The sequence below is a fragment of the Oryctolagus cuniculus genome, chromosome 17 (assembly GCF_051225735.1).
Source record: "Oryctolagus cuniculus isolate XC-2025 breed Fujian yellow rabbit chromosome 17, ASM5122573v1, whole genome shotgun sequence".
Classification (NCBI taxonomy): domain Eukaryota; kingdom Metazoa; phylum Chordata; class Mammalia; order Lagomorpha; family Leporidae; genus Oryctolagus; species Oryctolagus cuniculus.
In genome coordinates this window covers 25,538,246-25,553,107 of record NC_142883.1, presented here as the reverse complement: position 1 = coordinate 25,553,107, position 14,862 = coordinate 25,538,246, and the positions used below count along the sequence as shown (strand labels likewise).

Here is a 14,862-nt window from a genome sequence, read left to right as displayed (position 1 = left end):
CGCGCCGACCCCGGTGGGCTGCCGTCCTCACCTGCCTTCACCGCTCCCGCCCCGCCGCCCTGCTGCCCAGGGGGGCCTGGCAGGTGCAGTGCACACCTGTCCTCCTGTTGCTGTTTCCCCTCCCTCAGCACGTGTCTGCACACCGCCTGGTAAGCATCGCAGGCATGGCCCCATGTAGCCAGGTCACTCACTAGCCATGCCCCGGAGGAAGCACCATCCTGCCTCCCTGGGCGGTCAGCAGAGCCCAGGGGGAAGCCACACCTGCACGCTCTCTCTCGAGGCTGGGCGTGGAGGGGTGGCAGGAGGAGCAGGACTCCAGCAAAGAGACGGCTAGGGGCGCAGAGAGCAAGGCGCTGGGGCCTCGTCCCATAATGCAAAACACAGAACCTGGGCCTGAGATTGGGAGGCAGAATCTGGCATGGGCAGGGGCCCCGACCCTTCCCCCCAAGGCTCCCCTCCCCTACCTGGGGCTGCTGGCTTCAACCCCAGCCACTGACCTCACAACGCCTCCGACATCCTCTGTCCTCCTTTAAGGCTCTGGCCCCCGTGCGACCCAACACCTCCTCCCCTGAATCTCCCAGACTGCAGAGACCAGCTGGAACTTTCCAAGGCTTTTATTAAACAATATTTATTGAATGAATAAGTACCGAGGGTGAACAGAAGGGGTATTAACGTATGATGTCCACACAGCCTAAAAATAGCTCAGCTCACAAGTCCGGGTTTCTCAGCCTGTCCTTGCCTGGGCTTGGCAGGCTCCGGCCTGGCCTGGGCTCCTTCTGCCATCAAAGAGGAGTCAGCTGAGGTCCAGGGCCATGGAGGGGTCCTGATGAGTCCCCAAGAAATCACATGGCCCCTCTGGGCTCACCTAAGTCACCCTCTCTTATGGCCCCTCCCTGGTTGGTGACACCTTGGGTGGGTGCCAGGCAGGACTGGGGGCCCAGCTTGCCTTTGGAGGATGCAGAAGTACCCCTGTCTCCTAAGCCAGGCCACTCGGGAGAAATCAGAGCCAGACCTGCTCCTCCCCCAGTGTCCCAGACAGGGCCAAGTTCCGGAGAGGGATCAGACCTTGACCTTGAACAGGCCGTGCCAGATTTAACGCAAGCACCAAGCCAACACTGACAGCTTCAGGTCCTCTGCTCCCCAGGGCCTGGTTTGCTCCACTGCCCTGCTCGGCTGTGCCCCGTGGACCAAACCAGAAACCTGGCTGTTCCCTGCAGTCTGTGCCCACCAGGGCGGGAGAGGCCTGGGGACCCTGGGCTCCCCATGGGCTGAAATGGCAACCATGACTATGTCCTGTCGGCGGTGGCCCTGCCCATCACGGCCCCCTCCCACGTTGGACTCCTCATGCTGTGTTGTTGCAGGTAATTAAAGGGTTTTAATTAAATTAGGATCCCATCTGGCTGGGATCAGTGAGGCCCTTAACGAGGACTGTGTGTCACCAACATCAGAGCGTGTATGGGGACTCAGACGGGCGGGAGCTGAATTTGGGGACTGGAGGCCCTTCAGACAGGGACAGAGAATCCTACTGCGCCTCTCGGGGGCTCCCTGCAATGCAGCAGCAGCTCGTCCTGCCCCCCAAAACAGAGGCTGTGCATCAAGATGCGGGAGAGGAGGAGGAGGAGGACCCGAGCTTCCCCAAGTCTATTCCTGCCTACGAGTCCACAGAAATCTCTCAGCTCCACCCGAGAGGAAGCAGACCCACGGAAGCCCAGGGGCTCAAACCCAACTGCAAGAAGTGGAGACCTAATAAGTGGAGCTTAAATGAAAGGGGAATGAGACTTTCCTCTTGCATCAAATTTGCATGGGTAGCCGAGGGCTGGCTGCAAAACCATCCGGGAACCCAGGCTTGGCGTCGCTGTCGCTCACTGCTCCGCCCCTTCAAGGCTGTGGCTCTTGGCTCCACGGTCCAAGATGGTGGCCAGGGCTCACGGTCATGTGCATGTGCCGGACAGGATGGGGGCGGGGGGGACAAAGAAGGGGCAGAGGGCACTCATCCACTGTCTGCAGATTTCCGGAAGTTGCCATATAACCCTCTGGCTTCCAGGTCACTGGCCAGATGTGGGGCACTCGGGGGGCAAGGGGAGGTGGGGAGGGGTAGCATTTAGCTCACACAGCCTTGGGTCCAGCTGACGGGCCCACTCCTGTGGAGAAGGGGAAATGGACAGCATAGAACCTCTGGTGGCTCCTGAATGCATTGCTGGGCAGAACCAGCGCAGGAACCCAGGTCTCCTACCTTGAACCCTGGGCCCTGCCACTTGTCTACATCAGGAGCAAGGCTGAAGTTAGCAGAAGCCATCTCCAAAAGCAAAGAGAGGAGGGGGGTCACATGTGTTGCGCAATTCACTCAGCTTTCCCCACAATGCCATAGGTAGGCGGCACCGTGGTGTTTCGTAGAAGGAGACTGGGGGGGTTAGGGTGAGGGGAGGCCCACCCACTAAGAAATTAGAGACCCAGGCTGGAGACCCACAGGGAGCCTCCTGCAGCACCATGTTGCTGGGTCACGGGCAGCTGCTGCAGCTCGGGCTTGTTCCTTGGGACCAGCTGGCCAGGTGGCCCTGACATGAACGGGGGCATTGACCCAGGTAGGCAGGCCAACAGGAAACAGGGTCCCCTGTGGAGCCAGAATCCAGCTTCCGGCTGGTGAGGGCCAGGTCTGCTCCGGCATCCGTGCCTTGGTGATGGTGTCAGCTGCCATTCCAGGACTCTGGCGAAAGTGGCAGGTGCCGCTTCCACCCCCATCTTGCCTCTGCCTGGGGGGGGGCTGATGGTGCCTCCCAGCCCCCAATTCTCCTGGCACATTGGCAGGAACCCGTCTTTGGAAGTAACATTTCTCTCTCCCACCCCCAGCAGTGACACCAGATCACGTCCCAGCTCTGAGCGATGGGCTCCTTGCACCCCCCACAACCCCTACACAGACCCACTTGGTGATCCAGAGCCCTGGCCACCCCCCTCCCGGAAATACCCATCCCCCAGCCTCCCTCCCCACCCACCACCCTCATGCGTCTCTGAGCAATGGGCCTCACATGCAAGGTCACCAGCATTCCTGCCGAGGATGGGGGCCGGGGTGACTCAGTTCCCGCTTGCTCATCCCAGAGAAGGAGAAAGGGGGGAGGGCGGAGGCGCCCGGGGCTCCATTTGCTGCTGCCTTCAGCTCCAACCAGAGAAAGGCTCAGCTCCGATGTGTGTTCCCTCTGACTCGCTCCCAGCCTTCACCCCATTAGAGACGGGAACACCGAGGCCCAGCCAGTGCCTCTGCACAAAGCTGAAGGCAGAGGCAGCCCCGGAGGAGATTCCAGTCTGAGGAGGGAGTCCCCAGTCTGATGAAGGAGGCAGAAGCCCTGGCCGGAGGCACCATAAGCCGCATCCTCAAAGAGCCCCGGCTCTGGCAGGGCTTGTCCCAGAGGCTCCATTCTGACGGGAGGGGGCAGGGCCTCTCCTGGGGCGGCCGACAGCTAGGCACTGAGATCCCAGACGGTGTGAAGGGTGGCGGTGGGGAGGGCAAAGGCCTGGTTTGAGAGCATTCTGCCGGCCGGTGAGTGCGGCAGCAGGAGTGGGAGGCAGGAGTACTATGGCCACCAGGGTCCATCTCCACGGGGACGCCACAGACACGGCTCACCCAGGGGCCAGGGGAACGGGGTGGCCCCTTTTGCTCTGTGAGGACTGAGTGGCCCAGGAAGTAGCTGGCTCAAGGAGTCGGGGCCAGAGGACTATTCCAAAGAATTAAGATTCGTTAGCAAAATCCACGCCGAGAAGAGCAGCCTGGTTACTGGGGACGGCAGAGCAGGAGGGGCGAGGCGGCAGAGTGTGCGTGAGGGTGAAATGAAGTTATTAAAATGAACCCACCCCCTGTGCAGGCAGAACTGCGTGCCAGGCAGGCCGGGCCATCCAGCTGTCGGCAGCATCTGGCTCCTGGCAGGAGGAGAGGAAGGGAGAGGCGGGGAGGGGAGGGTCACCGCGCCCCGGCCGGGCTGCACAGGGGCCCCCTCCACTTGGCCCCGTGGGGGCTCTCCTGCTTGGTGGCCAGGGTGCGTCCGCAGGTGAGAGAACACTCCAGATCCTGGCCGCGCGTGGCAAGGCCAAGCCCCCAGCCCCAAGGTGGGGCGGGAGAGCGTGGGGTGAAGCCATCAAGGCGGGACTCAGGAGAGGGGGCCCCAGAAAGCACAATGCAGGGGAGAAGAGCTGCACAGGGCACGAGCTCTCTGGGAGTCAGTGCCCTGTCTGGGTCACTTCGTACAGACATGGTCACTGCAAGGTGGCATTTAGGCCCTGCCCAGCTCTCCCTGCCGTGTGTTCAGAGCTGGGCTGCACCCAGGGCCGGTGGGCAGCGAGAAAGGCTGGGGAGACGAGACCCCCTCCCTGTGTGCTTGGGCTCTCCTCACTGGGGTTACCCAGGCGCAGCAACCTGTGTGCTGCCCTCCCGGGAAAGCAGGCCTAGAATGGCCTCTAGAGGGGGCTGTGACCGTGGTTAGGGGGCTTCAGCCCTCCCCAACCAGGTCAGCTGGAAAGGCTGCCCTGGGCCCCTCTGCCCGTTCCATCCCAGCCTGCTCTTTCTATAGCAGCTCCTTGAATTGAAAAGCCACGTGGGGCTGGCGCTTTGGCATAGCGGGTAAAGCCATTACCTGCGGTGCTGGCATCCCATATGGGAGCCAGTTCAAGACCTGGCTGCTCCATTTCCAATCCAGCTCTCTGTTGTGGCCTGGGAAAGCAGTAGAAGATGGCCCAAGTCCTTGAGCCCCTGCACCCATGTGGGAGACCTGGAAGAAGCTCCTGGCTCTTGGCTTTGGATTGGCGCAGCTCTGGCCATTGCAGCCAATTGAGGAGTGAACCAGCAGATGGAAGACCTCTCTCTCTCTCTCTCTCTCTCTCTCTCTGCCTCTCCTCTCTCTGTGTAACTCTGACTTTCAAATAAATAAATAAATCTTTTTTTTTTTTTTTTTTTAAGAAAAAGAAAAGCCATGTCCCCGGATTCCCTGGAAGGACAGGTCCCCAGGAGCAGCCACGGGAAGTGCTGTGGGCCGTGGACATCCGAGCAATGCCCAAGGTGTGGTCCCTGAACCGTCAGCATCTGCCTGGCCCTGGGGAGAAATGCATATTCTAAGGCCTCGCCCCCATCTGCTGAGTTAGGAACTCCAGCAGGAGGCAGCAGTCTGTGTTTGGATGAACCGCCTGGGTGACCCTGATGCCCACTCCCATGGGAGAACCACTGGACCAGGCAAGCTCCTCGTGTGGCAGTAGGACAGCCAGAGAGCAGAGCGGACGTAGGCACGGCCACGCAGAAAAGCCACACCAGAGAGCTGGGCACGTGGCCCAGCAGTTAAGCTGCCACTTGGAATGGCCACGTCCCTCTGAGAGTGCCTGAGACCTCCGCTTCTGGTCCAGCTCCCTGCTACTGTGCATCCTGGGAGGCAGCAGGTGAGGGCTCAAGTCCTTGGGTCCCTGCCACCCACGTGGGGGACCTGGGTGGAGTTCTTGGTTCCTGGCTGTTTTCTGTTGCAGGCATTTGGGGAGTGAACCAATGGATGGAGGATTGCACTCTCTCTCTCTCTCTCTCTCTCTCTCTCTCTCATTCTCTCTGCCTTTCAGATACAACTGAAAAATAAAAAAGGTTTTAAATGTCTTAAAAAAAAAAAAGAAAAGAAAAGAAAAGGAATGGCAGAGCTAGGACCCCTGCCCGGGCCCTGACAGATGGTGATTCAGCGTGGGCAGTGCACGGCCTGTCTTTGACCTGTTCTACCACGAGCTCTTCCTCCCGCTGCTGCCCCACAGAGACCCCCCCACCCCCGGCACCACCCACAGGCTGCTCGGGTTTCCTGGTGCTGGCTCTGGTGGCCTGGGAAGAGGGCTGGAGAGAGACGCCCTGGAGCCTTCAGTCCAGTGCTGTCACAGCCCTGCCGCCATCTGAGAGCCGCGCCCAGGGCCCTCTGCTCCCGGGACGACTTGGACCCCAGCGTCCCTGGGAAACCTTTATTCCCTGCTCCCACAACAAGACTCTGCACACAGAAGTCAACAATCGGGTGATTTCACAGACCCCCCCCCCCCGCACCCCACCCCACCCCCGCCCACAGACACGCACTAGGGGACTGGTCCGGGACCTTCCACAGGGTGGTCCCAGCCAGCCCACCACCCAGAGGGAGGCCACAGCCCTGCCTGGGAGAGGCTGACCATTGAGGGACCACGCTCTGTGACAAGGATGCTCCCAGAGGAGCCAGTAAGGGATAGAGTGGAAGGGGGACACGTGGCACACTGGAGACCTCCACTCGTGGCCACAGTGGTCTCCCAGTGGCCTCAGCTTATAGATGGGTGTGCATCACAGGAGGGTGGGGAGGAGGGGGAGTGCTGGCAGGAGGGGGACTCCAGAAAGGGGTCACCTTGCTGCTGACGGGTGGCCCATGGGTCAGGACCTCAAATACCCCGAGGGTCACCACTTCAGCCCCGCACTGTGCTATGGGCAGGTCAAGGGCTCAGGGCTGCCCACTGGACTGAGCTGAAGAGGCCCTCCTGCCTCACTCCTATCTGAGCTCCCATGAGTCCCTGTCTCAGTCCTGAACCCTCAGGGGACCACCTGGCGTCCACTCCCTGACGCTGTCCTCACTCAGGATGGCAGGAGGGAGCCAGGGTTTGGGCTCTTCACTGTGACTCGATCAGGGCCACCCTGGACTTCCTGCCCAGGGATCTCAGGGCCCCAGCATCTGCCTTGGGCTCCATGGGGGCGCCCCATGGGGCTGCACAGGATGCCCGCTCCTCCACCAGTGCTCCCATGCAGCAGGTGCACACAGCCCAGGCTGCGGCCAGCACTGGGGACCCCGGCCCTGATTGGCAGCTCCTCTTTACCACCCCCCTCTCTGCCTGAGGCCCAGCCCTGCCCTGCCCAGCGTCCAGACAGATGGCCTCCTGCACGGGCAGGCCTGTCCTCCGGCCCTACCCAGGGTCACCCCGAGGGATAGTAGGGGGTTTCGCTGTGGTAGTTGTAATCTGGGCACACCTTCTGGACCAGCCGGTAGTCCGTGCTGTAGAAGGCAATGTAGACGCACACGACCTTGAAGGGCTGGGAGCAGCTCCAGGTGGCGGAGCTCTGGGCGTGGTCTCGGGAGCAGGTCTTGGCCGGGTCGTGGGTGCAGAGCGAGGTCCTGCGGCCCCGTTCCACCTTCTCCCACTCCATGCGACAGTTGAAGATCTTGGAGGCCTTGGCTTCGATGAAGATCTGCTGCTCCTGGTGGAACTCTACAGCTTTGCTGGGGGGCACGAGACTGATGGAGATGTTGCCCTGGCCCGTGGCGTTGTGGCGGAAGTGGACGCTGAAGGTCCCGTTGCCGTGGTCCACTATCTTCCCCGTGACCAGCAGGTTCAAGGCCACCGTCTTGATGTTAGAGTAGAAGTCGCCCCAGCCAAAGATTTTCTTCACCTTGGCCGAGGGTGAAGGGCTGTGGCTCGGGCGGTTGGGGGGCTGCCCAAGGACCCCCCAAGCTTCTCCAGGAGGAGCCAGCAACCCTAGGAGTGTGGGGTTGGCCACGGGGCGGGACTTCGGTGAGATGTGGCCCCGCTTCCGAGGCATCCGGGGCCGGGGGTGGCCCTCGTGGTCGTCGTGGTCAGGGTCCTCCGAGCCAGGGGGGCCGTCATCCTGGCCACAGATGACCTAAGGAGGGCATTGAGAGTGAGAGCCTTGTCCTAGGCAGGGCCCAGTGCTCTCCCACCCCCGCTGGCAGCCTCTCCATTCTGATTTGGGGAGGGGGGGCGCATGCTGGGGTCAGGTGCGCGCTCTGGCTCAGGTCCTGGTCCCGTCTCCTGTTCTGACACTCAGGTCACCCCACCTCTGCTTCCCAGAGCCCTGTCTCAGGCCACTGGTCAAGGTCTGAAAGACTGGGAATTCCCTCCACTGGCCTGTGGTACGAGGACACATGGCCCCTACCCTGGGGGAACTCCCAGTCTGATGGAGGAGGCTCACTTCCTGCTCTTGGAAGAGTCCCCATCTGATGACAGACGCATCATCCCTGAGCTTAGAGTCCCCAGTCTGATAGGAGAGGCAGTGACTCTGCCAAGGTGAAGTTCGTAGGCTGATGGGGGAGTTAGGCTCTCTGCCTGCAGGAGCCCTGAGTCAGATAGGGGAGCCCCAACCCTAGGCTGGGGGAGCCCCTAGTTTGACAGGGGGGGAACAGCTCCTGCTTTGGGGGACTCCCATCCCTACTCCAGGATAACGTCTACTCTGGGATACCAGGAGAAGCGGCAGACAATGACATAAAAAGCAGTGAAAAGACGAGGGAGAGACCAGGAGTGAACCCGCGCCCGGGCCAGCCGCGGGGTGGAAAGACAGACGCTTCTCTGGGGAGCCCTGACCGCGACACGATGCTCCTTGCAGCACAAGGAAGGAGTCCTTGCTGTCCCCACTTCCCAGCTCCATCTCTCCGAGGCTGAGGTCACATAGGGTCAGCCCTCCCAGTAACACACACTCCGGCCTCATGGGCCAGATGCGGCTTTTTTAAAAACCGAGTTTTATCCGAGCCCTGTTGCCTTGGCGTCTCTTGGAAACTCAGCTGACAGGTCCCACCTGGGAAGGCTGGAGCAGCGGGCTTGACAGAGCTGAGCTTGGGGACAGCTCTGCAGGGCGAAAGGGACTTTCCTTCCTCCTGGGGACGGTGGCCTGGTTGTGTCTTTGCTCAGCTTTTCAAGGAGTCCTGGCCCTCTGGTCTGTGCTTCCAGCACCAGGGCATGGCGCTGGGCAGCAGGCAGTGACCTTCGGGTGTGCATGGGGGGTGTGAGGGGTCTTCACGCCCCTTTCTGGCTTTGGCTGTGCCTGCAGATGTATGCTGTGGCCCAGCGGTCTCTGCCCCCACAGCCAGGGCTGGCCTTGCCTCTCAGGCCCCAGCACTGGGCCCGGGGGACAGCGGCCAAGGGAGGCTCTTGGGGCTGGGCTCCCGGCTGCAGACCTGTCTGTACGTGGCCCGGGAGGTCACAGCGGAGCGCTGGAGGACCGAGAAAAAGGCCACAAGTGGGGACAGGAGAAGGGGAGGGCTCTCCCCACGGCGGACCGCAAGGCGGATTATTGTTTTGAGAGCAGGGGCAGATCCAGATGTGCCGGTAGGGCTTCTCCATGGCAGGACTGGGGCGGGAGGTGGAGACGGGCGTTGGCGGCCGCTGGGTCGGAGGGGAGTGAAGCCACGGGCAGGGGTCGGGGTGGGGCTCCCCGGCGTCCAGGGCCGCCAGGGAGCCGCGAGCCTATGCTCGGGGAGCGCGCTCTGGGCGCTCCGCTCCGCTGCCGCGAGCACCCGGGGCGGGAGCCGCCTGCCCGGGTCCTGTGGGGCTCGGGCTGCGCGCAGCCGGGAGAGGAGAGGAAAACAACAGGCGGGGAGGGCGGGAGCGCGAGGCAGGCGGGCGGGAGGGACGCGGGGCCGCCCCCGCCTGGACCCGCCGCGCGCACGGGGGCACCCAGAGCCCGGGGGTCAGGGGAGAAGCCTCTGCCCCCGGACGCGGCAGGTCCCCGGCTCCACGCCCCTCGCCGCCCGCCTTCCGCGCGTCCCGGGGCGCCGGGCAGGGGGGTCGAGCAACCCGTGGCGACCCAGCTTCGGGCCTTTCCCGCGGCGCCTGTCGCACCTCCCGCCACCAGGCGCGGAGTGGGTGGGCCAGCCACGCACCCGCTCCCCGCCCCTATTAACCCTTTCCGTCCAGCCTCCGGCCTCGGACCCGCCCTCTCCCCCAGCCGCCTGTCCTCCCCCTCCGTCCCCGGGATGCCGGGGGAAGGGAGAAAGTTTCAGGGCTCGGCAGCTTCCCGCGCTCTCCCCGGATCGTGCGGGCCCCCGCCCCTCGGCGCAGCTCCCCGCGGGCCACTCACCAGGTACAGGCTGCCCTGCACTAAGAACACGAAGCAGCAGCGGGTCAGTTGCATCTTCCTCCTTGCTCGCCTCTTCTGCCTTCGGGGTCCCAGGCGCCGTCCTCCCCTTCCTGCGCCTTCAGGCGCGCCGGCCCATGCTCCGGGTCCCGGCGGCTCGCGGCCCTCGGCTCAGCCAGTAGCCCAGGACCGACCCCGCCCCCTTCGATCCAGCTGTGCAGCCGCCGCCCCCTCCCCAGGTCCAGCTGCGCGCGGCGCGGGCCCTGCTCGAAGTCCCAGATGTGCGCCCCGAGCGCCTCGAAGGGCCCCAGCTGCTCGGCGGCTCCGCCGCCCCAGCTCGGCGCTCGGCGCCCCCCTCGGCTCCAGCGGCGCCGCTCTCGCCCAGATGTGCTGGGGACCTGCGCGCGCGCCCGTCCCCGGTGCTAATTCCCCAGACCAGACGGCCCCTCCCGCCCCGTCGTGGCGCGCCCCCTGGCGGACGCCCCGCGCCGCGCTGCGTCCCTGTCGCCCGTTCCCCGCGCTGCGCCCTGCCAGACTGGAGCGCTCTGGGCGCCCCGGCGACTCCCGCTTCCTCGTCCCTCCCACCGGCGGCGGCGGCGGCGGCAGGTACAGTGAGCCCAGCCGGTACCTCCGGAGTTAACTCCTCCCCTGCCGGCCCGCAGCACGGGCGCCTAGGACACTGGCTGTCCAGCCCGAAACGGGCAGGACGCCAGGCCGGGGAAGTCTTGGCCGAGGCAGGGAGAGGACGGTGGCCGGGGTGGTAGGAGCTCTACCTTTTTCACGCTTCTTGCGGGTGGCCCATTCTCCCGTGGCGGGCATCGGGAACCTGCTAGCCTGCCCCCCCACCCCCACCCGGCGCGCCCCAGGAGTCCTGGAATTTGGACAGATCCGTTTTTCCAAACCCATTCTAAGAGGTGAATAAGGGCATCTCCCTGATCCTGGCCTGTTCCCTCAGCTACGTGTCCATAGGACTTGCTTTCTTGCAGAGGGAAGTTCTCCTAGGTGTCTAGCCTGCTCTCCTTTTGCTGTCACGTCCGTTCCTTTCCTCTACCTTATTCGGAGGGCCCTGGAGAATCCCTGGACCTTCGCAGACCAGTGGCCGAGGCAGGAAGCATGTGGCTGGGGCCCTGGACTCTCTCTCTCCAAGAGAGCTGCTCTGGGTTCTGGGACCGGGGTTGGGGCTGGCCTCTGGAGAAGCTGGGCAGGGGCGGACGGGGGGGGGGGCGGGCAAGGGCTCCTGGGCCGGCTGTCCCTCCATCCCTCATGTGACATGGACATCACCCGGCTGAAGGGGGCCTGTGTCCCCGTGAGTTCCTGGATATCTCTGGGCTCTGCAGACCACCAAGCCAAGGAGGAAGAACAAGCCTCTGACCTGGGGTCTTCAGAGGTGGGGTGGGGGTGCCTCCTCCTCCTCCCCACTCCTCCAGGTCTCCTTCCTGGAATTCCAGGGTCTCTTTAGTCCTTAGAAGAAAAAGTCAAGTCCCAGCACCCTTGGAGGCTGTGAGACGAGCAGGTACCCCAGCATCTGGCTTGGTTTCAGCCTGGGTGGGACCCTCGGGGCCCAGTGGGCGCTCTGCCCTGTGGCCCTCCAAGGCCCAGCTTGGTCCCTGGCTGCAGCCCCCAGCACACACCCAGCCTCCTCCCCCACCATCTGCCAGGCGGGTGCGCTGGGAATGCAGATGAATCTTAATATCAGCCTGGGCCAAGTGCGATGAGGGAGACAGAATCTGCAGAACCCAGACAGCACCGCAGAGCCCCCTGCGTTCCCAGGCCCCCGGGGCCACACCAGGGTGCAGCAGCAATTCCCTGGTGTTGGCGGGGGGGTGGTCCAGCCCCAGACATCCCCCCCCCTCCAAGCCAGGGGAGGAAGGAACAGGTAAATCCTTGTGTGGCCTCTGAGCCTCTGGTCCGGCTGGGAGGAAGGAGCCTGAGCGTGGGCAGCTGGGCCGGCACTCAGCCAGGCAGAGGCAGAGCGGGGCCCACTCCTGTCCATTCCAGAAGGTCCTGTCCCCAGGAGGGCGGTGTGGCCCGGCAGATAGCTCAGTGTTCAGGCCAGACAGCCCCCGATTCCATTCCACACCTGGACCTGCTGTGTGACCTTGGGCAGGTGACTGAGGTTCTCGGATGCCAGTTTCCTGATCTGTTGTTGCAAGAACAGAGTGGAGACAAGATGTGCAAACGAAGCGCAGGCACAATGGCTGGCAGGCAGTCGTAGGAGTTCTCGCTTTGCCACTTCCCACACATTTGCTCTGGCTGCTCCTCCTGCCAGACTTGCCCTCACGCCCCTCTTGGCCATTCCTGGCTCTCACTTCCTTCAAGTCTCAGCTCCGCATTCATCCATCAAACGCTGGCTGAGCCTGTCCTCCATGCCAGGCGCCAGGCCAGGGGCTGGGATGCAGAGATGAATGGGACACTGAACCTGCCCTCCAGGATCTCACCGGCTGGTGTGGAGCAGAGACATGAAATCGATCATTATAATCCGCAGTATGTGGAGTAGCAGGTGCTTGAGGTCCTCGTACAAGGCATCATGGATGCTCCATGGAAGGTGGGGCCAGGGAGAGGGGGTCGGAGATGGCTACCTGGAGGAGGTGGCACCAGAGCCGTGAGGGCTCAGCCAGGCAAGGACTACGGCTGGCAGGGGGCACAGGATGAGCCAGGGATGGGGGCCGAGAACTGAGAGCAGTTTGCTGTTGCTGGAGCCAAGAGTGGGGAGGGGGTCAGCTGAGACAGGGTCAAGGGTTTGGGGCTGCTGTTTAATGAGACACCTTTGATTTTTTTTTTTTTTTTTTGGACAGGCAGAGTGGACAGTGAGAGAAAGAGACAGAGAGGAAGGTCTTCCTTTTTCCGTTGGTTCAACCTCCAATGGCCGCTGCAACCGGCATGCCGCGCTGATCCGAAGCCAGGAGCCAGGTGCTTCTCCTGGTCTCCCATGGGGTGCAGGGCCCAAGCACCTGGGCCATCCTCCACTGCACTCCCGGGCCACAGCAGAGAGCTGGCCTGGAAGAGGAGCAACCGGGACAGAATCCGGCGCCCCGAATGGGACTAGAACCCTGTGTGCCAGCGCCGCAGGCGGAGGATTAGCCTAGTGAGCCATGGCGCTGGCCGAGACACCTTTGAATTTTAAGGGGGCCGGTGGTTATCATCAGATTTGCATTTTAGAAAGCTTTTAGAGCATTCACTGGTAGGGTGAGGGTTAGACATCAGAGGGAGGGAAAAGAAAGGAAACAGGAGATAGATGCAGTGGCCTAGGGCAGGGTGGGGGACACCCAGGACCTTGCGTACTGAAGCCACCAGGGCGGGCCCTGCCAAGGCAACCACAGGTGGGACTCAAAACTCAACACATCAGTAGCAGGCGAGTGTTTCAATTGATAATTCTGTATGGCCCGGGAATGATGCTATAAATAGCCAAATGGCCCTGGACTGAGCAAAGGTTCCCACGCCCGGCAGGGCAAGGAGACCCAGGAGACTGAAGGTGTCTTTGCGAGGTGACCGGTGAGGTGGGCACCACAGGTGGGGCAGGAGGATGGGCTGGGGGAGAGGGCAGGGGTCAGCCATGGGCACTCCAGGGAGAAGACCCAGCCTGAGGTCTGGAGGTGGGAGGGTCCGAGAGGAGCAGCAGGCATGGATGCAGGAGGCCAGGGCCGCTGGCATTTCAAGGGTGAGCAGGAAAGGGGAGCCCCCAAAGGACCCCCAAGGGGAACAGGCAGCCAGGGGCAGGTGGGGCAGCCTGGGAAACTCAGATGTGGGCAGTCGGGGGGGAGGGCGTGAGCAGCAAACACCACAGAGACCTGGCAGGCGGGAGACACTGACGGGACCCCTGGGTTTGGCTGAGATTTTTCCAGCAACCGCACCCAGTCCTGGTCCCTCCAGCTGCTCCCTGGGGGGTGGGGGCGGGGCAGACAGGCCACAGGCACAGCACACTGTGCACCCAGCGCCATGGCAGCCGCGCCGGCCACTCAGGAGCACTGCGCTGCCTCCTCCCCACTCCTCACGCAGTGGATGCCCAAGGGCGGGGAAGGACCAAAGGCGCAGGTGCCAGCCCGCGGCCCCTGCCTCCTCTGCACCTCCCGGCACCCCGGATGGGACTGTCGGGCACCTGCTTGGCACCTCAGCTGATTTCCCCTGCTCCTGTCTTGCCCGTGGAAGCAGCCTCTCTGTATGGCTCCGCTGGTCCCTGCCTCCTGGTGTTGCCACAGAGAAAACAGCACAGTGGGCACCCGCTCAGTGCTGGGCGAATGAATGGCAAATGGGGTCCCCCGATGGCTTGAAAGGCAGACACAGGTTACCCTTGAGCCGGCTGGAGCGGAGAGGTTGGGGCCGAGGCGGGGCCGCCGATCAGGATCGCTAAGTCTCTCGTGGTAGCCAGCTGCGCTGCAGGTGCCGACTGGCGCTCCATGCCTCTGGGGGCCCGAGGAGACGCCCTGCCTGCAGTGGGTCCAGGGAGATCCGTCCTAAACGCTGTGGGGATTGGCCCAGGTGGGCGAGGAAGGAAAGAAGCTTCGAGGCAGAGGGAGGACCTCATGCAAAGGCCGGAGATGAAAGCTGTCTGGGAACGGGGCTCTGATGAAGCCGAGATGAAAGGCTCATTTGTTCTACAAATAGTTATCCACGGTCTGCCTTTCTGTCCGGCCTGGGCCGGGGTGCGGCTGCGAGTGAGAGCCTGCGGTCTATTTGCATGGAGGAGAGACAGGGCTGAAAGAACCTAGCACACGGAAACACCAGCTCTGCCATGGCGGCAGGTGGTGTTAAGGAGGACAGGGCGAGTTCCGAATGACAGAGAAACTGGGGAGGGTCCTAACTGACGGGGAGGGGTCCTAGGGAGCCCTTATGGGGACCCCACACTGCACCCAGGCTCCAGGGGAGGAGGGGTCTCGGGCCAGCAGAGAGCAGGGGGAGGAGCTCCAGGCAAAGGAACAGCACAGGCTAAGACTCTGAGCCTGGGAGGAGCCGGGGTTTGGCTGGAACTGAAAGCAGCAATGAGAGAAGCCAGCGAGAGAGGCGGGCAGTGGCCAGACAGGGCAGGGCTGGGCTTCATGTCTCTT

At 63.0% G+C, this 14,862-nt stretch overlaps 1 protein-coding gene and 1 long non-coding RNA gene across 2 annotated transcripts; one reads left to right on the top strand and one right to left on the bottom strand.

The window, feature by feature from the left end:
* Positions 1–1,088: 1,088 nt before the first annotated feature.
* Positions 1,089–5,646, top strand: LOC149121155 (uncharacterized). Its single transcript, XR_016224322.1, has 2 exons — positions 1,089–1,361; positions 4,943–5,646. It is a non-coding gene; the product is annotated as an uncharacterized LOC149121155 (long non-coding RNA).
* Positions 5,647–6,787: 1,141 nt separating this feature from the next.
* On the bottom strand, positions 6,788–10,009 carry NXPH3 (neurexophilin 3). The gene is made up of 2 exons (XM_070060026.2): positions 9,824–10,009; positions 6,788–7,633 (listed from the first exon to the last, which is right to left on the bottom strand). Exons 1-2 carry the CDS (start codon positions 9,875–9,877, stop codon positions 6,929–6,931), a joined length of 759 nt encoding a protein of 252 aa, XP_069916127.1. The 5' UTR covers positions 9,878–10,009; the 3' UTR covers positions 6,788–6,928.
* Positions 10,010–14,862: the final 4,853 nt, after the last annotated feature.